The sequence below is a fragment of the Anolis carolinensis genome, chromosome 2 (genome assembly GCF_035594765.1).
Source record: "Anolis carolinensis isolate JA03-04 chromosome 2, rAnoCar3.1.pri, whole genome shotgun sequence".
NCBI lineage: Eukaryota > Metazoa > Chordata > Lepidosauria > Squamata > Dactyloidae > Anolis > Anolis carolinensis.
The window spans coordinates 16,954,126-16,980,020 of NC_085842.1; the positions used below are offsets into that span (position 1 = coordinate 16,954,126).

The 25,895-nt window shown below is 41.0% G+C and overlaps 1 protein-coding gene and 1 long non-coding RNA gene across 5 annotated transcripts in view; one reads left to right on the forward strand and one right to left on the reverse strand.

The window, feature by feature from the left end:
* Positions 1–101: 101 nt before the first annotated feature.
* The window catches only part of LOC103280128 (zinc finger protein 260), a 59,566-nt gene continuing 33,772 nt past the window's right edge, over positions 102–25,895 (forward strand). Inside the window, exons 1-7 of one of the 4 annotated variants that reach the window (XM_062973250.1) lie at positions 168–467; positions 2,262–2,412; positions 3,030–3,546; positions 6,426–6,519; positions 7,264–7,343; positions 7,552–7,672; positions 17,348–20,146. In XM_062973250.1, coding sequence (XP_062829320.1) covers positions 3,133–3,546; positions 6,426–6,519; positions 7,264–7,343; positions 7,552–7,672; positions 17,348–18,879 — 2,241 coding nt within the window. In that variant the 5' untranslated portion in view covers positions 168–467; positions 2,262–2,412; positions 3,030–3,132 and the 3' untranslated portion in view covers positions 18,880–20,146. The other 3 variants (XM_062973249.1, XM_062973253.1, XM_062973252.1) reach the window with 3 other exon arrangements.
* Positions 5,685–25,895, reverse strand: part of LOC134296996 (uncharacterized) — a 40,039-nt gene continuing 19,828 nt past the window's right edge. Inside the window, exon 2 of the long non-coding RNA XR_010003747.1 lies at positions 5,685–9,554. This is a non-coding gene — a long non-coding RNA (uncharacterized LOC134296996). The remainder of the gene's footprint in view (positions 9,555–25,895) is intronic.

Genomic DNA, 25,895 nt, shown 5'->3' on the forward strand with positions numbered 1-25,895 from the left:
CAACCTGTGTTTTGGCCTTCAACTCCCAGGGATCCTAAGAGCTGGTAAACTGGCTGGGAATTCTGGGAGTTGTAGGCGAAGGAAGGAAGGAAGGGCCTCCCACAGCCAAGCCCCGCCCCTTCCTCCCTTCCTACTGCCAGCCTGACCGTCTCTTTCCTGGGTAAACAAGGGCCCTGCCTTGACAATAATGAAATGGCAATTAATGAAATGACGAAAATAATGACTGTCTTGTGTGCTTTTTAGGACAGAGTATTCCAAGGATGCTGCCTGTTTCTGCCTTAAGAGAGAATTTATCCCAGTGAAAAGGAGCGTCAAAGGTTTTATGTGAGGACGGGACAAAGCAGCATCAGCCTGGTTCATCTGGCTGCAAAGGATGTAGTCAATCTGATTTCGGTGTTGACCATCTGGTGAAGTTCCTGTATAAAGCTGTCTTTTAGGTTGTTGGAAGAGAATGTTTGTTATGCACAGTGAGTTTTCCTGGCGAAATTCTATCAGCCTAAGTCCCACTTCATTTTGTCGTCCCAAACCATGCTTGCCTATGATCCCAATTGTCAATCACCTGTAATGATAATAATGTCTCTTTTAGGTGTATTATCCAGTAGTTGCTGAGATCCTCATAGAACTGATCTACTTCTGCTTCTTCAGCAGCTGTGGTTGGGGTGTATATTTAGATCACTGTGATGTTAAATGCAGGGGTCCCCAAACTAAGGCCTGGGGGCCGGATGCGGCCCATCGGAGCCATTTATCCGGCCCCCATGGCACAAGGGCAGAAGGGGGTTGGGCTAAATGATCCAAGGGGTCTCTTCTTCTCTTAAAACCCCTATTATTATTATTATTATTATTATTATTATTATTATTATTATTATTATTATTATTATTAACATTGAGGCTGGGTGGTCATCTGTCAGGGATGCTTTGCTTGTGCTTTTGGTGCACAGAGGCAGATGAAGGTTGGACTAAATGGCCCAAGGGGTCTCTTCCAACCCTCTTTATTATTATTATTATTATTATTATTATTATTATTATTATTATTAACATTGAGGCTCGGTGGCAATCTGTCAGGGGTGCTTTGCTTGTGCTTTCAGTGCACAAAGGCAGAAGGGGATTGGACTCAATGGCCCAAAGGGTATCTTCCAACCCTCTTTTTTATTATTATAGTTTTTATTTTTTATTTATTGCTCGGTGGCCAACTATAGTCCAGCCCTCTAATGGTCCGAAGGATCGTGAACTGGCCCCCTGTTTAAAAAGGGGACCCCTTTTGGGGACCCCTGGTTAAATGACTTACCTTGAACTCGAATTGAGATCATTCTATCATTTTTTGGACTGTATCCAAGCACCACTTTAGCGACTTTATTATTAATTATGAAGTCTACTCCATTTCTTCGGTGTTCCTCTTGTCCACAGTAGTAGCAACTTTATCATTATTTTCAGAACCCCTTGGGAACAGCAGAATCAATTTAACTTTGCAGACTTAATAGGCTCTTTGTTTACTGCCCCTGTAGGGGTAGATTTGGTTTTGGATAATTTGAGGAAGCAGTGCACTCTTAAAATCCACCTGGGAGACAGCATGAGTGCCACCCTGTGGGTTTGCAGGAAATTTCTCTGGAACAAGGATTACTGTATATTTGCAGATAACGAAATACAGTAGTCTTTCACTTATCCAACATTCATTTATCCAACATTCTGGATTATTCAACGCATTTTTGGAGTCAATGTTTTCAATACATCATGATATTTTGGTGCTAAATTTGTAAATACAGTAATTACTACGTAGCATTACTGCATATTGAACTACTTTTTATGTCAAATTTGTTGTACAACATGATGTTTTGGTGCTTAATTTGTAAAATCATAACCTAATTTGATGTTTAATAGGCTTTTCCTTAATCCGTCCTTATTATCCAACATATTTGCTTATCTAATGTTCTGCCAGCCCGTTTATGTTGATAAGTGAGACTCCACATTTGTGATTTTGACTTTTGCGGATTTCATTAATCATGGATTTGTTTAAAAGTTTTACCCCTAGGATATAGGTCTTTCAGTGTGACTCTATGGTTAACTTCCTGCAGCTATGTTGGAGGCCCTGAAGATTTTAAAAGGAAACACCTCTAGAAATCTCTAGGTCTTCCAATGTGATTATATGGCCCATTTCCAGCAGAAGTTAACCACAATCATGCTGGAAGACCTAGAGATTCCTAGAGAGATATTCTCTCAGACAAAAAAATAGCAATTGCTTTATTCATAGCTCTTCTCTTTCACAGGGATCCTGTGCTCCAAACTCCAGCGAAAGTGGAGGGCTGAGTGTAGTCTTTAAACACATCCACACAACCCAAGTTATTTTCTCTGGCAACCTCATTTGTTCTTCTCTTCGGGAGAGGAGAAGAGGGACATTCTGGAATGCAAGCACTAGAGGTGGGTCTCTCCCCTCTTCTGTCCTGGGGAGGGAGGGAGGGGGCAGGGCTCCTTCTCAAGCCCTTGTGCTTCTAGGCAGAGGGGGCAGGACCTCTATCAGGCAGGCTCAGGCAACAGAGGCCGGGAGGCGGCAAGGAGGGCAGGCTCGGGGCCCCTTGATTTCTTGATTCTTAGGAGGAGGAGAGAAGGAAGGGGCTCTGGAGGCCAGCCAAGAGGTCTCTACCCTCCCCCCTTTCTCCTCCTCCTCCTCCTCCTCCAGCCTTCTCAGCCTCATCTGCCTGTTCCTCTGCCTGGGAGTGGGGTCTGTGGGGCCTAAAGGAGGGCAGAGAAAGGCTGCAAAGACAGGGTCCCCACCCCCTATCGCCAGAGAACCTGGTTGGAATTTGGAGGGATTCACAAAGGAGCGGACAGAGAGATTGAGAGAGAGAGCGAGCCCAGGAAGGACCAAGCAATGGAGAGGATCCGGGGTGATGCTTTTGGTCTTTAAAAGGAGTGGCTCCCTCCTCAATCTTTTCTCTCCAGATCAAGAAACCAGTCATTAATTCAACATTCATGCCAAAACGTTATCCCGCCTTGAGAATATTCAGATGAGCTTGTTCATCTTCTTTTGTTTGCAGGCCCCACCAGTTCTCCCAGTCCTCTCACTTTGAGTTTCATTTGAGAGAAGAGGTGGACGTATCTTCATCCAGACTGAAGGCAGCCTAGAAGCGCAGAACCAAGATGGAAGGGCAAGAGCCAGCTGCCTCCCAGTTAGAAGTATTTTCTTCTACTATTAAGGAAGAGAACAATAGAGCATTCTGGGAGGACTCTTGGAGGAAAGACTGGGAGAGCAGTCCACTCCATCCAGACCTTCAGGGCCAGCGCTTCCAGCATTTCCGCTATGAGGAGGCCTTGGGGCCCCGAGAGGTTTGCAGCTGCCTCCACTCTCTCTGCCGCCTGTGGCTGATGCCAGAGCGACACTCCAAGGCGGAGATGCTGGACCTGGTGCTCCTGGAGCAGTTCCTGGCCATCCTTCCTGCGGAGATGGAGCGCTGGGTGAGGGAATGTGGGGCAGAGACCAGTTCCCAGGCCGTGGCTTTGGCTGAAGGATTCCTCCTGAGTCGGGCAGAGGAGAGGAAGCAGGAGAAGCCCAAGGTAAGAGAGAGAGGGGGGGGGGTTCATCTTGTAGTTTCAAGGAACCAAGATTAATTGTTTTGAAGGATAATGTAAAATTCTTCTGAACGCCTCAGGCTGGGATTATCACATTCACTTTCTGGTAGCTAATTTTAAGAAAAATAGAAACAAATTGGAATGAGTTCAGAGAAGCATTAGGAAAGGAGGAGCCAGGTGTGTTCACCCTGGAAAAGAGACTTGGAGGGCCACGACTGCCCCCTTTGCATCCCCCAAGGACTGTCACGGAGAGGAGGGGGCAGTCATCTTCCCTCCAGAGTGGTGTGTGTATACGTGTGTGTGTGTCCTGCCCCAGCTCCCCGGAAGGACTCGAACAGCTTACAACATATATAAATGCAATGGACAATATATGCAAAAAAAGTAGGCCTCCCCTGCTGATCTTAGAACAGGTTTATAAAGGGAGATGTGGTCACGTAAAAAGGCAGGACACAATAGCATTTAAGGCATTATAGGTAATAACCTACACTTTGAATTCGGCCCAGAAGCAAACAGGCGACCAATGAAGCTGCTTCAAAAGGGCGCTGGTATGCTTTCTTTAACCCACCCCAGTTAGCAGCCTGGCTGCAGATCTTTGTATTAAGTGAAGCCAAAGTGGCCAAATCTGGCTTTTCGTGGCACGACTGCAGTTGCAGCACAAGCTTCAATTTGCTTAGGCCCTCCTGGCCACCACTGACACCTAATAATATACTTTATTTATATTAATAAAATCTCCCTGAGGGAGCAAATTACAGAATACGTATATGGCAAACATTCAAAGCCTTCTTGATCAAATTGCCGGCATGTCTTCAGGGCACCTTTTACCTCCCTGCCAAAAGCTATACCTCTTTATTTACTCACATTGCTGTTTTTGTGTTGCTAGGTAAGCAGAAGCTAGGGCTGGTTGCAGGAGCTCACACCAACCCACAGCTTGACCTGCCAACCTTCTGGTCCACAAGATTTTCTGTAGCTGGCGGTTTAACCCACTGTGCTAACTGGGACCACTATAACCTTCAAGCATCAGCACTGAGTCCACAAGGACCTCCAAGCTACAGATCTATCTCCTCAAGGAGAGTGTTACCCTGTCGAGCATAGGTTGCCACCCTATACCCTGATTGGCCTCACGACTGACCAGGAGGACCTCAGTCTTGTCTGGATTTAACTTCAGTTTATTAGTCCTCATCCAGTCCATCACAGTTGCCAAGCACCGGTCCAGGACTCGGGGAGCTTTCTTGGATTGAGGTAGAAAAGAGTCATAAAGTGGTATGTCATCTGCATACAGATGACACCAAACTCCGGATAACCTTAGCCAGCGGTTTCATGTAGATATTGAAAAGCATGTGGCATAAAATAGAACCTTGCAGTACCCCACAAGCCAATGGCTAGGGGTCCAAACAGGTATCCCCCAGCATTACCATCTGGGTCCGGTACTCCAGGTATGAGCCGAACCACTCCAGCACAATGTCCCCATGTTCCATCCCAGAGAGGTAGTTCAGAAGGATACCATGGACAATGGCATCAAAAGCCACTGAGAGATCAAGGAGAACCAACAGGGACACACTCCCCCTCTCTAGCTCTCTGTGGAGCTCATCCACCAAGGCGACAAAAGCTGTCTCCGTTCCGTAACCACGCTTAAAACCAGACTATGAAGGGGTAAGATAATTGGTTTCACCCAAGAATCCCTGGAGCTGGGTGGCCACCACCAGCTCCAGAACCTTGCCCAGAAAGGGGAGATTGGAAATAAGCTGATAGCTGTTAGGGATTGCTGGGTCCTTTGGTTTCTTTAAGATTGGTATTACAACTGCCTTTATAAACCAGGTATAATGATCTGAAGTTATAGGACGGTAAACTTTGAAGATTAAAAGGAACGTGTTGAGAATTCAGTGGTGTATATTTCAGAGGAACCAACTGGCTGACCCAATTCCGAATATTCTTTCCCTAAGAAGCTGTTACATTATTCACAGGTAGTGATTGTTAGGGAAAAGTACCCAAAAATACAGAAGAGCATCCGATAATATAAACATGATACTTATAGTTGAGCATTCAGCTCACAGCAAGCAGAGCATGAAGTGTTGTGTCTGTAAAAGAATTTAGAACTTAGGAGGCAAAAATGTCAGAGTTCAATATTTAAAATTACAAAAGATTTATTTACAAAAATCATTACACTTCTTAATAGTAACGAACTGGGTTTGAGCTACTCTGAACTCCATCTCTTCTAGGGTTTAAAAGAGGGAAAAATCTCCAAGCACTACATCTCTCCTGACACACCAGCTGGGAGAGGTCTAAATACACACTCACTGAGATGGAAAAAAGCAGAAGTAATAAAGGCATGCACCTGTAAAGTATCCATTCTACAGAACCAATCAGAATGAGAGCGGAAAAATAGAGAAGAGAACAAATATATACTTTCCAATTGTCATTCAGGAGTCGGGCAGGGGGGGGGGGTGGAGGGAGAAATTCCCTCAGCCTATTCTAAAGCTAACTAATTATTCCTCATTGAGGACTGCAGACTTGAGCAGTGTGGGGTTGAAGTTCAACAGAGATAACAGGGACCTGAAAGCACAGATATGCAGACTTAGGTTACTCAGCCCGAGAATCCCTCTAGGGTAGCCCCAAATTACAACCCCAGGATTACGTAAAGCACTTCCTTCAACTCAGCAGTAGCCCTTTCCCTTCAGATCAAGTCCTGAAGCAGAGTGCAGTGCCCAAAGGAAGGCAGAATTCCCACATCAAAATCAAGGAGAAAGAATGAAGAAAACCAGTCTTGGTCCCAACCATAACCCAAGCGGTCTGAAACAGATTGCAGAAAGAGCCCTCCCTCCTTTTCTAATCTTTCCTTTTCTTTGTGATCTGTGCTTCCTGTTCAGGTACAGGACTCTTGTACAGATGGGATCAACCAGGTGGAGGAGTCTCCTTCAGACACCATGTGCGTTGGCCAGATTGGAGAATCTATCACAGTTGGTAAGGGATGGCCAGTGGTCCTTCTTGCTTGTTCACTTGTAGACCTGAAATGTCTGTGTCATGAATACTTTTAAAACAAAGGTTAAAATATCCTGCTCAGACTGAACAAACTATCCCACTTCTGACACCAAAATGTTATGAATAACATTTCAATAACTTTGAAGCATAGGTTCTTTTATCGCAAGTTCAGTCTAAGAGGTATAGCAGAACTTTTGCAGAACAACAAAGAATGACATTAGACATACAGATTCTATGCAACTACATTGGATTCACAGCCTACAGTTACACTGGCTAACAGACAGACAAGGGGAGTTATATTTTCACTTAGCATTCACACACAACATGCACCCATCTTCATGCATACAAATATTACCATATTCTTTCTCCCTTCTTGGAGAATGCTGTTGACAAGAGACATTTCTCTACAATACTTATTTGTGCCACTTTCAAAGTTACTTGATTCCTTTGCTTCTCTCTGGATGTTTATGGTGGTGAATGTGCTCTTGGTTACATTGGCACAAATACAGAAACTAATACAGTCAACCATCTACGTTTCCTGGGAATAGATCGCAACCCCCCTGGAAAACAGAATAGTCCACATTAAAGACTTGGGACCAAGGAGGGAGTTTAAAAAGGCGTCACGGGCCAAGTGGAGAGTGGCAGGCTTCCGAGGGAAGGAACTGTGGGGCAGCCTGGAAAAGGGACCGGTCTCACCCTCCCCAATGTCTTTCCTCTCTTTCACAGGCAGTGAAACGTGGCCAAGTGATAGTAGCACAACTTTTCATGATTCTTTCCTAAGAAGAGATTCTATGGGAACAGATCAGGTAGGCAGCAGGATCCCAGGAGGAGAGGGGAGGGGAAGCCGGGTCTCTTTGTCCCTTGAATATTGCCCTGTGTCTAAATGAACCTCTTTCTTCTACATTCCTTCGATCCAAGGTGTTTTCTATGATTCTAAGACGTAAATCACAAATGGCCTGTTTTTTCTGACCTACTTGGCATTTTCTATTTGCAGATAACTTTTTTTCTCTTCAGGTGACTTTTGAAGATGTTTCTGTGGATTTCTCAGAGAAAGAGTGGGCCCTCTTGGATCCGAGCCAAAAAGCCTTGCATCAGCAAATCATGGAGGAGAATTTGGGAATTGTGTCGTCTCTGGGTAAAGCTCCATTATGCTTGTAGTTAACCAAATCCATTTACAAGTTCTAAAAATTATCCAGTGTTTCAGATCTTCCTCTGAAGGCGTAGAAAGTAAGCTCATTCCATATCCATATAGGGGCCAGCCAAAAATACAATTGGCACTTGGGTGGAGTTGCCACATTTGATGAATTCTAGGCAGTGGTCATTTTACATCCACCAACCATGCTTGTGATAGTGGTGGGAGTGAGACAAGGGCTTCTCTTGAGGATTCTAGCGCCCAGGTAGGTTTGGACAAGGAGTCAAATAGCCTGGACCTGAGCCATTTAGGTCTTTATAGGCTATAACATTTGAATTTTGTCTGGAAACAGATCGGCAGCCAGTGGAGCCGTGGCAGCAAATAATAATAGTAATTTTATTACATACCTCTCCTCACAGCTCGAGGTGGGATACAGCATTGTTAAAACACATAATCAAAATACGTAATCATTTTAAAACATTCAGCAAAATACACATATTTAAACATATTTCCATAAGATACATATTCAAGTACACACAAGTTAGAGATAGAGTTGAATTTTAAAATTCATCATTAGAACTAAGTAGGCCTGCCTGAAACGATAGGTCTTCACTTGTGTCTATTGTCGGAGCTCTACTGGCAGGTCGTTCCACAGGAAGTAGGAGAAAAGAGGACACATTTCCCTGCTTAAAGGGATAGGTTTGATGAAACAGCTTTTTAAAGCAGGGGATTTGCACATGTTCAGTAGCTACCCATTCAGGATGTAACGTCTGTGACTTCTATTGTACTAAATAGTACAAATGTCCTCTAGAACATTTAGAGTCTAAAATAGTCTTAATTTCAAAATATGTATGAGCCCCCACCATGATGGGGATAGGTTCGGAGTCAGCTTTACTCCAACGGAAAACCATTCAAGCCCGTTTGATGAGACTAACACGCAAAACAGGATGGATCTTTCACCAAGTTAGCGGTAAATGCAATCGAACAGCTAACAGGTTTATGATTCCAGAGACAGGAAAGAGACCAACAAAAAGGGGGCTAACTTCCGGGAGGGCTAAGTGGATTTCAGATACTTTGTTGACAGGTATACTAACTCTCCCACCCTGTTGTTGGGTTTTAGAGCCCAAAAAGTTTTGTCTGCAAACTTTTTGTAATCCTTCATGGCAGATGCCAGAGTAGCTTGTATAATTGGCCAAGCCGCTGCAATTTTCTCTCCCCATTTCTGAGGTGTCTCCCACTCCGAATTATGTTTTGCCTACTCAGGGAAAGGAGGGAAGTCTCGCCCTCAGACGGTCTTAAATGGGGAGACCCCTGTGGATGAGTGTTTAGAATTATTAAGTAGAGTCTCACTTATCCAACATAAACGGGCCGGCAGAACGGTGGATAAGCGAATATGTTGGATAATAAGGAGGGATTAAGGAAAAGCCTATTAAACATCAAATTAGGTTATGATTTTACAAATTAAGCACCCAAACATCATGTTATACAACAAATTTGACAGAAAAAGTAGTTCAATACGCAGTAATGCTATGTAGTAATTACTGGATTTGTGAATTTAGCACCAAAATATCATGATATATTGAAAACATTGACTACAAAAATGCATTGGATAATCCAGAACATTGGATAAGCGAGTGTTGGATAAGTGAAACTCTACTGTATAAGCAAACACGGCAAAATCCACAGATGAACTCCACTGGTCTTGTTGATAAGTACTATAACATCTTTAAAATTGTTGTAAAATCTCAGCTGTGCCATCCGTCTCCAGGTGAAACGCTGTACTAAGAGCCCTTTCTGTGCCCATTAGTCTCAGGAAGCTCTTCCAAAAGTTGGATATAAATTGAAGGCCTCTATCAGATATGATGCATTCCAGGCACCCAGGAAGCTGGAAGACATGATGTATAAATAACTTAGTTAACTCTGGCGCAGAAGGAATCATTTTCAGAGGCATAAAATGCGCCTGTTTAGTAAACAAGTCAATGATAGTCCAAATAGTATTGTATCCATTACTTTCAGGCAAGTCAACCACAATGTACACATGTCCTTTGTCCCACATCTCCATAGCCCATCGTTTTGCTTTAATGTGTCTTTATGAGATTGTAGTCCCCATTTTGTTTTTTAATATTTCCCTATATGTTGGCCATTTTTCCTAAGCCAGTTCTCTTGCGTCAAGCGGGCTTTGGGACATTGTGGTTTTGGGACATAGCCTGTTTTTATATTTCTCCCAGACTTTGATTATTGACGACCTTATAAAGTGGTTGTCGAAGTTCTTTTCAATTTTTCCTATCATACCATAAGTATGAATGCCAGCCTCCTCTAAGGTCGAATCCCTCTAGTGTTAGTATTTTCATTTTTTTCATGTTGTCCATTCATTTATCCATTCTAATGCACAGGCATCATGATATCACTTCAGTTCTGGTATACTGAGGCCCCCTCTCTTCTTTTCGTCTGTTAAGTCTTTGAACTTTACTCTTTGTTTCTTTCCTTGCCAAATAAATTTGGCAAGGTCTTTATACCAATTCTTAAAAATCTGTTCATTTTTTAATATTGAAATTGTTTGGAATAAGAATAATAATTTTGGTGGGATGTTCGTCTTTTTAACTGATATTGTGCCTAAAAGGGAAAGATTTAAGTATTTCCAATTGTCTAAATTCTTTTTTATTTCTTTCAATTTTGATTCGTAGTTGTTTAATTATTGTGCATTTTTGCAGTGATATCTACCCCCGGGTATTTAATTTTATTTGTGACTTGTCCTGTCAGTTCCGCTAGGCTTTCTTGTCTTTTCTTAAGATACCTTCTTCGTCAGGATCATTGTTTTCCTTTTGTTTCTTCTAAGTCCCGCTAACTTCCCATATTCTTCCATCCTTTCTATCCAGTTTTGTTGAATTTTACAATAGCAGAATGATAAAAGCCACCTTTGGTGGATTGGGGGAGGAGAGAATAAAAAAAGGGGGGGAAATGGAAAAATACTCTGGGGGGAGGGGGGTGATTGAGGTGGGGTAAGTGAGCATTGGAGTAGGATAAAAAAGGGAAAAAAGAAGAAAGAAAAAAAGAAAACAAAAAAAAGTTTCTTGACTTCCCTTTTTCTCTATAATGGCGTCATGTCCTTTAATAATAACATATGTTATTAACATTCTTGGTTTCTTTTGTCTTCTGCAGTAGATTTGTCATGTTCAACTGATGGGCATTATATCAAAATTCTAATTTTTTCCTTCTTCATCCAATCTTTTACCAGCATCCAATCTGTCATCGTCTTTGGTTTATTCTGTGTTTTTGATAGTAGGAAGGTTAGTTGGTCCATATTCATTATGTCAAATATTTTCTTTATCCATTCGTCCTCTCTTGGGAGAGCACTATGCTGGCAGCTGTCATCAGATACATAAATATCTTGTCTTCGTTTTTCCCCATTGAATATTGGTCATGCCCAGTAAGACTTGTTCTGGATGAAATGGAATCTTAATTTTTAGTATTATTCTGGCATTTATTATGGCTCCCTCTCCAACAGGGCTTCACTTTCTCACAGTTCCACCATGTGTAGGTACGATCCTTTACCTTTTCCACATTTCCAACACTTGATGTTCTGGTCTTTAGTGAATTTCATTATCTTTTTCGGAGTCATGTACCATTGATAAAACATTTTTTATCCAATTTTCTTTTAAATCATAGGCGTATGTGTAATTTAACTTCTTTTTCCAAATTATTTCCCATTTGTCTAATAAAATCGTTCTTCCTATATCCCTCGCCCATTTTATCATGCATTGTTTTCTTTGTTCCTTTTTGGTACTCCATTCTAATAAAATTTTATACGTACTTACAATTTTCTTTTTTCCTTTATTTATTTATTTACAGCATTTATATTCCGCCCTTCTCACCCCGAAGGAGACTCAGGGTGGATCACATCACACATACAAGGCAAACATTCAATGCCTCAACATAGAACAAAGACAGAGACAAACGCAGCTCTGAGCCGGCCTCGAACTCATGACCTCCCGGTCAGAGTGATCTGTTGCAGCTGACTGCTTTATCAGCCTGCGCCACAGCCCGAGCAGGAACAATTCATCCCATGATGATATTTTATCCTCAAAACCCTGAGTTTTATGTTTGTTGCAACACTCTTTTCATTGGTAATATTGAAGCCAGGTCAAGTTTTCGTATTTTTGTTTTTAAATCTTCTTGTGACTTTAACTTTAGTTCCTTTCCTTCTCTCTTCAGTACGTCTCTGTATGTGGGCCAGATATTCCAGCCTAATTCTCTCCTTTGGTACGCCTCCAAAGGCGAGAGCCAAAAGGGGTTTTTACTGTAAAATCGTTGTTTGTATTTGCCCCATATCTTCAACAATACCAAGCATATAAAGTGGTTTCCAAAGTTTTTTTATTTGTAAAATAGTTTTTATTAAATTTTCCAAAAACAAATAGTAAAAGCCACTTATAGCGGACTGGGAGGGGGGGAGGAAGGTATGGGAGGGAAAGAAAAGTGGGGAAAGGGGGAAAGGTAAAAGGGTGAGGATGGGGTAGGTAAACTGGGGAAGGAATTAAGGGAAGGGAAGGGAAGGTGGAGTAGTGGTCATTTCTTGACTTCCATTCTTCTCTATAAAGTTGTCTTATCTGTTTGTATAATTTCCATTGTTGATATTCCTCACTTCTTGTCTTCTACAATAAACATGTCTCCTGTTTGTAGGCATTATAGCATTCTATTTTTTTCTTTTTTCATCCAATCTTTTGCCGGTGTCCAATCCATCTTTCTCTTTGGTTTATTGTGTGTTGTTGATAGCAAAAAGGTTAAGTGATCCATATTCATTATGTCCCATACTTTCTTTATCCATTCTTCCTCTCTTGATACTATTTTCTGTTTCTATACTCTAGCAAGTACTAATCTGGCAGCTGTTGTTAAATACATAAATATTTTATCTTCATTTTCCCCCCATTGTGTTTTGGTCATAACCAATAGGAAATATTCTGGTAGTGGTATTTTTATTATTATTATTATTTTACATTTATCGTGGATCTCTATCCAGTAAGGTTTAACCTTCTCACAGGACCGCCACATATGCAGGTAGGATCCTTCACCTTTTCCACATTTCTAGCATTTAATCTTCTGACCTTTAGTAAATTTCGTTATCTTTTTTAGAGTCAAGTGCCATTGCTAAAACATTTTTAACCAAATTTCTTTCATTTCATAAGCATAGGTATAATTTAGTTTCTTTTTCCAAATTAGTTCCCATTCATCCAGTAAAATAGTTCTTCCTATATCCCGCACACATTTTATCATGCACGCTTTTATTTGTTCCTTTTCAGTGTTCCATTCTAATAAAATTCTATATGTCCTTGCAATTTTCTTTTTTACCTTGGTTAGCATTTCATCCCATAATGTTACCTTGTCTTCAAATCCCTGGGTACTGTCCTTATTGTAACTCTCTTTTAGTTGGTAGTACTGTAGCCAGGACAGGTTTTCGTATTTTAATTTTAATTCTTCTTATGTTTTTAGTTTTATTTCCCTTCCTTCTTTTTTCAGCATATCTCTATACCTAGGCCATATATTCCAACCTAGTTCTCTTCTTTGACGTGCCTCCATAGGGGAGACCCAGAGGGGGTTTTCCTATGAAATTTCTGTTTATATTTATTCCAAATCTTTAACAGGGCTGAACGGATAAAGTGATTACCTTTTTTCCCCCCGACAGATGCTTTATTGTACTACAGGTACGCATGCCATCCGGCTCTCAAATCATGTCCCTCCAGGGTCAGTATTTTCTTGTTACTTAGATTAATTCAATCCCTTACCCAGTCTAGACCACAGGCATCAAAATAGAGGGCAAGGTTTGGTAGGCCTACTTCCCCTTTGTTTCTGTCATCCGTCAAATTCGTAAAATTTATTCTTAGTTTCTTGTTATTCCAAGTAAATTTAGATATGTCCTTATTCCATTCTTTAAATAATTTCTGGCTTCTGATTATTGGTAGGTTCTGGAAGAGGTACATCATTTTTGGTAATACATTGGTTTTTATGACCGATATTCTGCCCAATAAAGAAAGTTTAAATGATGACCAATCCTTGAGATTAGTTTTGATTTCTTTCCATTTGTTAATATAATTATTTTGGAGTAATTGGGAATTTTTATCTGTCAGGTGTATTCCTAGGTATTTTATTTTGTTTGATGTTTTCAGACCTGTAATTTCAGTTATTTGGGATTGTCTTCCATTTGTTATGTTTTTAGTCAATACCATAGATTTTTCCTTATTTATTCTGAATCCTGATATTTTGCTGAATTCTTCTATTTTCTGTTGCCAATTATTTATATTATTCAGAAGATCCTCTATAATGCACACCAAATCATCCGCGAAGGCTCGGAGTTTGTATGCCTCTTTACCTATTTTCAGACCTTTTAAATTATTGTCTTCTCTCAAACTATTAGGGAGTAGTTCCAGGGACATTATAAATATTAACAGGGTTAAATGGCATCCTTGCCTTGTCCCCTTTTCCACCCTAATTTTGTTAGATGCTTGACCATTTATCCAGACACAGGCCACCTGATCCTCATCTATTGCTTGCATTGCATTCATGAAATTATGCCCTATGTCCATCTCTTTCATTGGCATTTTGAAGAGGTCCCAATTTATGTAGTCGAACACCTTCTCCGCATCGACCGTCATTATAGCTAATTCTTTCTGATTATGTTTTTCGTAATATTCAATTATTTTGATTAGACTTCGGACATTGTTTTTAATATTCCTTTTTGGTAAGAACCCCGTCTGGTCTTCTTTTATCCAATTTGTTAAATATAATTTTAGTCTTTCCCCAATAATTAGTGAGAAAATTTTGTAATCGGTATTTAATAATGATATGGGTCTATAGTTTTTAATGTTACTGGGGTCCGAATTGTCCTTAAGCAGCATTATTATATTTGTTTCTTTCCAGGGTTTGGGTATCTGCTTTTGATGTAGGGCATTGTTCATACTCTTTGTAGTTGGGGTAGTAGTTCCTCTTTTAATTTTTTATAATATATCAGTGTCAGACTGTCTGGACCCATAGCTTTGTTAGAATCCAATTTCCTAATGGCATTGCCAATCCTTCTGTGATATATCCATGTTTAACATCTCTCTCTGGTTATTGGTTACTTTTTGTATCTTTTGTCATCCTAAATATTGCATTATTTCTTCTCTTTTTATGTGGTCACTTTTATACAAGTCTCCAAAATATACTAAATTGATCCATAATTACTCTTTCTGTTGTATATACTTTTTGTTCATCCTTTATCTGTGTTATCCATTGCGCCTGTTTTTTCCTCCTTAATTTTCATGTTAACCATTCACCAGGTTTATTTGCATTTTGGAAATGATATTGTTTGACAAAGTTCAACTCTTTAGTCCTTTGTTCAGTTTCAAGATGTTGCCGTTGTTTATTAAGATACTCTAATTCCTGTCCGAATTTTGGGATTCTAGGATTTTTCTTTAGATTATTTTTGGCCAATTCTGTTGCTTGTTGTGTTTCTTTTAATTTTTGTTTCTTAATTTATTTTTTGTAGTGTTTTATTGGATAAAGTTACCTCTCATGACGGCTTTACTTGCATCCCAGATTATGTTGTCCTCTACTTCCACTGTATTATGAGAGTGATACTGTGATCTGCTGTTGAGCATCTAAAGCAGAGCGTATTGTTTCCATGCGGCCATTCTGCATCGTCTTCCATGTCTAGCCGCCCTCTTCCAACTGACATTCGACCGGGGTCCAGAGCTGTCTCTGTCGCTGTTGATTCTTTATTTTGGCGACGTTGGAAGGAGGGAGAGTCTTCTGTTGTGGGGGCATGGTTCCTCTAGCCTGGGAAAGTCCCTTCCAACAATTCACATCTCTATACCCCTCCCGGCCACACGTGAAACATGTTCCTCTTCTTCTTTTCCTCTCCCAACTGCTTGACCTGGCCCGTGAAGAGGGAGTCACCCCCGAGATCCCCGGCTGCATTCTTCCTCGCTCTCTAGGTGTCCTCTTAACCTGTTCTTGATCGCACTCTACTCTTCTGGCGAGTATGACTCATTCTTCCAAGGTTACTGGTTTACCTCGGTGTAGTGCCTACTCCAGAACAGGAAGTAACCCCCAAACTGCGGGCCCATGTCTTCAACACTAATGTAACCCCATATGACGCAGGCTGAAACCCTATTCCCTTATCTGCCTTCTGACACACCAATAGAACCTCTGTCTTCTCTGGATTTTCAATTTGCCCTTCTCCATCCCATTACTGGTGGGAGACATTGGTTTAGTTGGAAAGGAGGAGTAGAGTTTGGTGTCATTTGCAGATAGATGGCACCGCACTCCAAAACTCTGAATGAGTTCTCCTGTATATGTGTTAATTGCATAGGGGACAAAACAGATGCTTGAGGGATCCCACAGGCAATGGGCAAGAGAATGAACAGGAATCCCCCAGCAGCAAAGAAACCCGGAAAAATACCATCGCTGATGATATTGAGAACTACTGCCTTGCACTTTGTAAAACATTATTATCTTTTCCATTGAGATGCAGGATCTCATGTTTATGTCCAAAGTAGAATGGCCTCAGTTTGACCCCTTCGTCCAGTTCATGCTGTGTGCAGCCTCCAGGAGAGAGCAGGGCTAAACGTGCCAAGCATTGAAGAGAAGTGAATCAATGTGCATGCACCCCCTTTCTCCCTCTATATAGACACCTATTTTTGTCTTTGGGGCCAAAGCCCCATTGAGGAGTGGCCTTGTTAAAAAGATGTAGCCATTATTTTATCTTGGTCCATGAAGGGATTATGTACCAAGTTTAATCCATTTCTATCAATCCATTTAGGAGTCTTTGCAGTCCATACATACACAACCTTGATTTATGGATAAATAGATTTTTTCATACACAAAAACTGACAATACATTCAAATCCAGGCTTGTGAAACTAACAATATAAAAAAGTAGGGGATGCTTTTTAAAAAAAAGATTCTGGTGTGAAAATGGGAAAAAATAATGTAAGTGTCAGGAACTGATTTCTGCTGTTCAGGAAGTTACTATAAAGCTTCTCCATGAGAGCTCGGAGTCAGCAGGGGGTGTCAGTGGAATGATCTGAGAGCAGCTGAATGGACTAACTTTTCTCGTGGGGAAAAACTAATAAGGACGTTGGAGGCGTGGAGTGAGATTGGAAGGAAAGGAGGGGTGTTAGTCAAAATTGACAGCTATTTTTTATTTGAGCTGTAGAGATCTGAGTAATAAAGCCAAATCCAAAAGAATTTTGTGAGTGGCCCAAGTTGTTAACTAGACCCTTCAGGGAGCGAAAATAAGGAGTGACAAAACAGAGCGAACATCAAACATCAAATCTGTGAAGCTTCAGTCAATCCTTTTTAAAATGGCGACCTTATTCTGGCTTCAAATCTGAATTTGGATGTTTGTTCTGTTGCCTGATGCCATGAGGCTAAGTTCACCTATTTTTGTGGCATCAGGCAGATCAAGGATTTATACTTTTCTTGTGCTAGAAATACTGGGGATTTGAGAATAACTTGGCCTAAGGAAACAGCTCTATTTTCCCCAGCCCTGTTTGAGTTATGATTTACTATGAGGCTTATGTCCTGGTATAATATTTAGAGCAAAAGACTTCCAGCATTGGAAAGGGCTGTTTCGACTAAATGCATTTTGTAATCTGTATATTTTAAACCTTAATATAAGCTTTGCTTTTCAACACAATTCACACAGGAGAAAGGCCATTGAAATGGTTGCAGTGTAAAAAGAGTTTCAATCAAAAGAAACGCCTTATTCATCAGGCAACTCACAAAAGAGAAAGGTCATGTAGATGCTTGCAATGTGGACAGAGCTTCAGTCACAAGCACAACCTTATTAGTCATCAAGCAACTCACACTGGGGAGAAGCCATTTAAATGCTTGCAGTGTGAAAAGATCTTCAGTCACAAGGACAACATTATTAGTCATCAGGCAACACACACAGGGGAAAAGCCATTTAAATGCTTGCAGTGTGGAAAGGGCTTCAGTCACAAGCATGTCCTTATTAGTCATCAGGCAACTCACACAGGAGTGAAACTATTTCAATGCTTGCAATGTGGAAAGAGCTTCAGTGAAAAGAGAAGCCTTATTCGTCATCAGGCCACTCACACAGGAGTGAAGCCGTTTCGATGCTTGCAGTGTGAAAAAAGCTTCAGTCAAAAGCAAAGCCTTAGCAGTCATCAGGTAACTCATACAGGAATAAAGCAATTTCAATGCTTGCAGTGTGAAAAGAGCTTCAGTCACAAGCATGTCCTTATTAGTCATCAGGCAACTCACACAGGAGTGAAACCATTTAAATGCTTGCAGTGTGAAAAGAGCTTCGGTCGCAAGAGCATCCTTATTCGTCATCAGGCCACTCACACAGGAGTGAAGCCATTTCAATGCTTGCAGTGTGAAAAGAGCTTCAGTCAAAAGAGCAACCTTATTATTCATCAGAAAACTCACACGGGAGAGAAGGCATTTAAATGCTTGCAGTGTGAAAACAGCTTCTATCACAAGCAACAGCTTATTAAGCATCAGTCAACTCACATAGGAGTGAAGCCTTTTCAATGCTTGCAGTGTGAAAAGAGCTTCAGTCTAAAGGGAAGCCTTATTAGTCATCAGGCAATTCACAAAGGAGTGAAGCCATTTCAATGCTTGCAGTGTGAAAAGGGCTTCAGTCAAAAGCAGCAACTTATATGTCACCAGGAAAATCACAAAGGAGTGAAACCATTTCAATGCTTGCAGTGTGAAAAGAGCTTCAGTCAAAAGAGAAGCCTTATTCGTCATCAGGCCACTCACACAGGAGTGAGGCCGTTTCAATGCTTGCAGTGTGAAAAGAGCTTCAGTCAAAAGCAAAGCCTTATTAGTCATCAGGTAACTCATACAGGAGTAAAGCCATTTCAATGCTTGCAGTGTGAAAAGGGCTTTAGTCACAAGCAAAGCCTTATTAGTCATCAGGCAACTCACACAGGAGTGAAACCATTTAAATGTTTGCGGTGTGAAAAGAGCTTCAGTCGCAAGAGCATCCTTATTCGTCATCAGGCCACTCACACGGGAGTGAAGCCATTTAAATGCTTGCGGTGTGAAAAGAGCTTCAGTCAAAAGAACAACCTTATTAGTCATCAGAAAACTCACACAGGAGAGAAGCCATTTAAATGCTTGCAATGTGAAAAGAGCTTCTGTCACAAGCAACAGCTTACTAAGCATCAGTCAACTCACATAGGAGTGAAGCCTTTTAAATGCTAGTAATGTGAAAAGAACTTCAGTCTAAAGGGAAGCCTTATTAGTCATCAGGCAAATCACAAAGAAGTGACGCCATTTTAAAAGCTTGCAGTGTGAAAAACCTTCAGTCAAAAGCACCAATTTATATGTCACCAGGAAAATCACAAAGTAGTGAAGCCATTTAAATGCTTGCAGTGTGAAAAGAGCTTCTGTCACAAGCAATAGCTTAATTAAGCATCGGTCAACTCACATAGGAGTGAAGCCATTTAAACGCTTGCAATGTGAAAAGGGCTTCAATCACAAGTATGTACTTATTTGTCATCAGGCAACACACAGGAGTAAAGCCATTTAAATGTTTGCAGTGTGAAAAAAGAGGTTTAGTGAAAAGACAAGCCTTATTTGTCATCAGGCCACTCGCACAGGAGTGAACCGTTTCAATGCTTACAGTGTAAAAAGAGCTTCAGTCAGAAGCACATCCTTATTTGTCATCAGGCCACTCACACATGAGTGAAGCCATTTCAATGCTTGCAGTGTGAAAAGGCCTACAGTCACAAGAGCAACTTTATTAGTCATCTGGAAACTTGCACAGGAGAGAAGCCTTTTAAATGTTTGCAGTGTGAAAAGAGCTTCAGCAAAGAGAGAAACCTTATTAGTCATCAGAAAACTCACACAGGAGAGAAGCCATTTAATGCTCAGTGTGAAAAGAGTTTCAATCAGAAAACATACCTTGTTTGTCTTCAAGCAACTCACAGCAGAGAGAAACTAGAGTGTGGAAAGATCTGCAGTTGAAACACAAGCCTTCTTTTTTCATTGTCAACCCATACGGAATAAATGGGGTAAAGGGAAGTTCCTTTGTTTTATATCAGAGGGGGCATGGATCTGTGTTACAGAAACACTCAGTTAAAAAGCCATGGCTTTTGGGGAAAATAATAATCTGACCAATATTGCATTAAGCATAAGTGATAATATTTTGAAAGCAAAAGGAGGGATATTTCAGGTTTTCTTTTACCCGTTCATGAACATTGGTTACTGCAAATATTTCCTGTCTTGTATATTCAGGGTTAAAAATACATTTAATTAAGATGTTTGATTCGAAGTGTGGGAATGGGTTTAATTAATTACTAACAGCCCCGTGTTTCATGTAATTATATGTATGTGGGACTGAATTGTATGAAATAACTATGAAAGAATCACTGATAAATGGTTTTCTATCTATTCATGCATACTGGTTACTGCGAATGTTTCTTGTCCTATCTATAACATATCAATAATAATAAATCTATTAAAGATATATGTGTGTATGTATTAAATGTCCAAAAATATATGGTGTTTCTTAAAATATGTAGGTGAAAATCTAGTTTAACCTGAAGAAAAGGCTTGTTTAGAATTCTGGGTCACTTTCTGTATGTTATAATATTAATTGAATGATTTTGTATTGAGTCTATTTACAAAGGTCTAAAGGAAAGAATCTGAATGATAATTTCCTTTAGATCATCTGGTTGGTTGTGAGCTTGGAATGTCCTGGCTGAAAATTAATTAGGCAATTAATTAATTAATTAATTAACCCATTCAAACAGGGAGATAAGGTTATTCCCACTTAGCATTGCTCTTGTCCTTTAAAGCAGCTTTCCTCAAACTTGATCTTTTCTCCAGACTGACTAGAAAACAATCTATTAAGATTTTGCATGAGACATTAGTAATGTAACATGTCTAGTAATGGTCATATTGGGAAAGACTGTCCTAAAATATAGGATCAGTTCAACTAAGCTTTTGTGAATTATTGGTACCTGTCCACTGTTTTCTATTACTTTTCATCATTCTCGGCATGACTCAATTTACTTGCTCTTCAAACAACCTGATTATTTAATGGTGGTCAGTATTAATTTGAAACATTACTGAGGAAGGATGAGGTGCTTTCAGGTGGAATATTCACAGATCCTGTCTTAGGATGTATACTATTTTTGTTAGAATAGGGTGTGTGTGGTCTATAAAGACAGATAGGAAAAAAGAGAAAATTGGAATGGAGTTAGCACACCATTCAAAATAAATATACAAATATTAAAACAGTAAAATATAAACAGCATTAAAAGATTCACACTTAAAACTATTCGAACCTATTTGATGCATAATCAGAGTGAAATTCCAAATGCCTAGCAGCAGATAAGTAACAATAAATTCCTTTTGCATACTGCTAAAAACCTCTTAAAGACTGTGATCGCTTTAGATAGTAGCTGGCAGTAATAGGAGAATAGGTGCCTATTATCTCAAATGAATATTCAGTCCTTTCTGCCTCAAGTAGTTCAGCCAAATATAAAAAAAAGTGACAGGAGACTTAAAAATGTCTACTTCCTCATCATACAAGGGTAGTACAATAATTAAGCCTACATTGGAAATGATGGCTTTCTGGTAAGATCAGTAGGATTCACTAAGGCCTGAGTACCAAAAAGCATGGCAAAGGATTTCAGACCTGAACCGCACGAGCTATCACAGTGGTTCTCAACCTGTGGGTCCCCAGATGTTTTGGCCTTCAACTCCCAGGGATCCTAACAGCTGGTAAACTGTCTGGGATTTCTGTATGTTGTAGGCCAAAACATATGGGGAACCACAAATTGAGGACCACTGAGCTATTGCTTCCGACAGCAGGAAGAGATATTGGAATGCAAAGAGGAGTTACAACAGCAATACTTTAAATTGATAAACTATTCAGATAATATAATCTCCCTGCCTGAACATATGAACACATCTGAAGCCTTAAGTAATAAGGAAGAGATGTTGGAGGAAAGGCAGAGAAAAGAGATGGAGCTTGAAAACCTCTTGAGCGACCCATCTAGTAGACCCCTAGAAGGCAAGCAGAAGTAGACCTTTCCTCCTGTAGGGGAAGCATGGGCAGAGAACAAGCACTACATATGATTAATAAAGACACGGATGCCAAGACAGACATGTCTGTGTGTACATCGGCAGGCAAATTGAAATCATCTTACACTTCCCATAGAATTGAGTGACTTCTGTTCATAGTGGTTCCTCTAGCCCAGTGGTTCTTAACCTGTGGGTCCCCAGGTGTTTTGGCCTACAACTCCCAAAAATCCCAGCCGATTTACCTGCTGTTAGATGTTTTGCTGTTAGGACAAAACATCTGGGGACCCACAAGTTGAGAACCACTGCTCTAGACAGTCTCTCAGTCTGGTTGGAAAAGCTAAGGCCGAAGCAGCTGCTGCAGCCAAAAAAATAGAATTCCTTAAGAAAAGACAACAAATTATTGCAGAAAAAGGAGAACTCGATGCCTCAGCCACCACCAAAAAAAAAGCAGAGCTGAAAGCCACAGCCGTCGCCAAGAAAGCGGAGGTGGAGGCCACAGCCGTTGCCAAGAAAGCAGGACTGGATGCAGAAAATCTGACCCATCAAAAAAAGACAGAGGCTGTTTTAGCAACATTTGCTCAAGAAGCAAAGACCAAATAATTGAGAACAAAAGCCTTAGTCCTAGAGCGAGATTTCAAAGGAAGTATACCATCTCTAGATGGTACACAGAAGAAGATCCCTCAACTAAAGTGGCACTCAAACTGAAGCGGCAGGCACTCTTCCTGTTCCACTTCTGATCCAGGAGGACAAAGAGGAAGGACAGACTCACAAGTTGTCTCTCTCTGAAGAAAACTTTATTTTGCCGGCGGCAGGTGCATCAATGTATAAAAGAAAGACTGCCACGCCCTAAAATGGGGGCTGTGGGCTTTTATTCCTTTACAGAAGTCCAAAAGGCACATTTTGCTTGTTCCTGTACATTGTTCATCTTAATTGGCTTATGCTTACCTAATACATTTTGATTGGCTCCCTATTACTAAGCAGGAAACTGAGGGAACATGTACAAAACAGCCAAAACTGGAATAAACTGGACTTTTCATATCTCCTTTTGAGATGACCCTGGCTCCCGCTGAGATGCGCCTTACTGGTACCACCTTATCTCTTTGTTATTAAGAGAACAGTGTACCTGTGAGAACTGAAAGATAGGATAGCATGAGAATCACTCTTTTAAAACTGCAACGGCAGCTGCTTCCCAAAATTCAGATTTTTTCCTGCATGTGTTTTATGATGGAACCTATAGTCACATACAGCAATTACAGAAGTTTCCATCCCTAAAGAACATAATCAAATGAAACTGCTGCTTGAATTGTTGTTATTGGTGTTATTTCTACTTGCGGCAATTTCACTGCATAATCAACAGTCGAAATCCAACTTACTAATTCCTTGAAAGATCTCTCCAGCTATTACAAAGATAACCACTTAAAGCCTGACCCTGCCAAGACACAAGTGTGTGCCCTCCATCCATGGAACCATGAAGCCAACAGGAAATTGAAAGTTACCTGAGAAGGCCAAGAGCTCGAACATTGTTTCCACCCTAAATATCTTGGTCTAACCTTAGATCGAACACAATCATATAGGAAACACTGCATGAACACCAAGCACAAAGTAGCTGCACGCAATAACATCCTGCGCAAATTTACTGTCAGTGCATGGGGTGCAGACCCAAAATTAATAAGAATATCAGCCCTGGCTTTGTCTTACTCAACTGCTGAGAATGCCTGCCCTGTTTGGCACTAGTCTGCCCATGCTAAGCAGATGAACACAGCACTGATCGAAACATGCAGAACAATCACAGGATGCTTCAAATCTACACCTGTCATAAACTCTACAAGCTAGCTGGCATTGCCCCCCTCCCCAATGTATGACAGGAAGTTGCTGCTAACTGTGAGAGAAATAAGGTTAAACACTGTGAAAGCCACCCACTGCAGCCTGCTCCCAGGAGACTCAAGTCAAGGATGAAGGGTTAGAGGGCATGATAATCAAGTTTGCAGATGACACCAAACTGGGAGAGATAGCCAATACTCCAGAAGACAGGAGCAGAATTCAAAACGATCTCCCCCCCCCCCCTTTCTTTCAGGTTTTTTAAATTTAAATTTTTGAAAAATTGTGAATTTTACATATTCGGTACTTAAAACTTCTTATACATTCTTTAACAAATTTGCAGTACAGAGTTATGTATATCATAGCTCCTATAGTATTTTCACTCTCTAACTATATTACATACTCATATTATTTACCTTTTGTTACCCTTCACCAGTGCTATCCCTTCACCCCAGACCAGCCAATTACAATATTTATTTCCAAAATTCCATTGTTTCTTTTACAGGAATTCAAAACGATCTTAACAGATTAGAGAGATGGGCCAAAACTAACAAAATGAAGTTCAACAGGGTCAAATGCAAGATACTCCACTTAGGTAGAAAAATGAAATGCAAAGATACAAAACGGGGGATGCCTGCCTTGACAGCAGGACGTGTCAAAAAGATCTTGGACTCCCCGTAAACAGGAAGGTGAACATGAGCCAAAAATGTGATGTGGCAGCAAAAAAAGCTAATGGGATTTTGACCTGCATAAATAGTAGTATAATGTCTAGATGCAGGGAAGTCATGCTCCCCCTCTATTCTGCCTTGGTCAGACCGCACCTGGAATCAGACTGTGTCCAATTTTGGGCACTGCAACTGAACAGAGATGTTGACTTGAAGCTGGAAAGTGTCCAGAGGAGGGCAATTTAAACGATTAAGGGTCTGGAGAACAAGCCCTATGAGGAGCGGCTTAAAGAGCTGGGCATGTTTAGCCTGCAGAAAAGAAGGTTGAGAGGAGACCTGATGGGGGCCATGTATCAAAATGTGCGGAGAAGTCATAGGGAGGAGGGAGAAAGCTTGTTTTCTGCTGCCCTAGAGACCAAGATGCGGAAGAGTGGCTTCAAACGACAGGAAAGGAGATTCCACCTGAACATAAGGAAGACCTTTCTCACTGAGAGCTGTTCAGCAGTGGAACTCTCTGTCCTGGAGAGAGTGTGGTGGAGGCTCCTTCTTTGGAGGCTTATAAGCAGAGGCTGGATGGCCATCTGTTGGGGGTGCTTTCAGAATAGTAGAGTTGGAAGAGACCTCATGGGCCATCCAGTCCAACCCCCTGCCAAGAAGCAGGAAATCGCATTTAAAGCACCCCCGACAGACGGCCATCCAGCCTCTGCTTAAAAGCCTCCAAAGAAGGAGCCTCCACCACAGCCTGGGGCAGAGAGTTCCATTGTCGAACAGTTCTCACAGTGAGGAAGTTCTTTCTGATGTTCAGGTGGAATCTCCTTTCCTGTAGTTTGAAGCCATTGTTCCGTGTCCTAGTCTGCAGGGCAGCAGAAAACAAGTTGCTCCCTCCTCCCTATGACTTCCCCTCACATATTTGTACATGGCTATCATGTCTCCTCTCAGTCTTCTCTTCTGCAGGCTAAACATGCCCAGCTCTTTAAGCCGCTCTTCATAGGGCTTGTTCTCCAGACCTTTGATCATTTTAGTTGCCCTCCTTTGGACGCTTTCCAGCTTGCCTTGAATGCGATGTTCCTGTTTCTTGGCGGAAAGGGGTTGGATGGATGGTCCACGAGGTCTCTTCCAACTTTATTATCCTATGAGTCTAACTCCGCATTTGTATGCTTGTCCGCAATGTCCTGCCTCATGTACAGAAGAATTGTTTTAGGCTACAGACAATGAGGTCGCTGTTGCCCGATTTTGGTCAAAAGATATTTAGCTGCTTGTGCTCCTTCTATTTTTATCAGTTTTATACTAATGTATGCAATGCTTTCAATACAAAATAAATGAACTGCGCAATCTACCCCAAACTAAAATAGAGCAGAGTCATCCAATAAGTGCACATAACACAGTCAGACTACACTATGCCAGCAACTGCACTTAATCGCGAACCCACACACACGGGGGGAAGGAGCGCCGCTTCCGGTAGGGAGCCAGTCCTCCTTGGACAGGGCTGAGGCGGGTCAGCAGTCGTTCGGGGAGAATCTCTTTATCTTTACCTAGATCTAGCATTCCTAGCAAAAAGTATTCTGGCTCCTTTTGAATGTTTGTCTTTAATATTGTTTGTATTTTATGGCTTTTGGACATGTCCATCATATGTGAAAAAAGTACCTATTTGTTGTTCACATTTCCAACATTTGTTGGAGGCAGTTTTGTAAAATTTTGAAT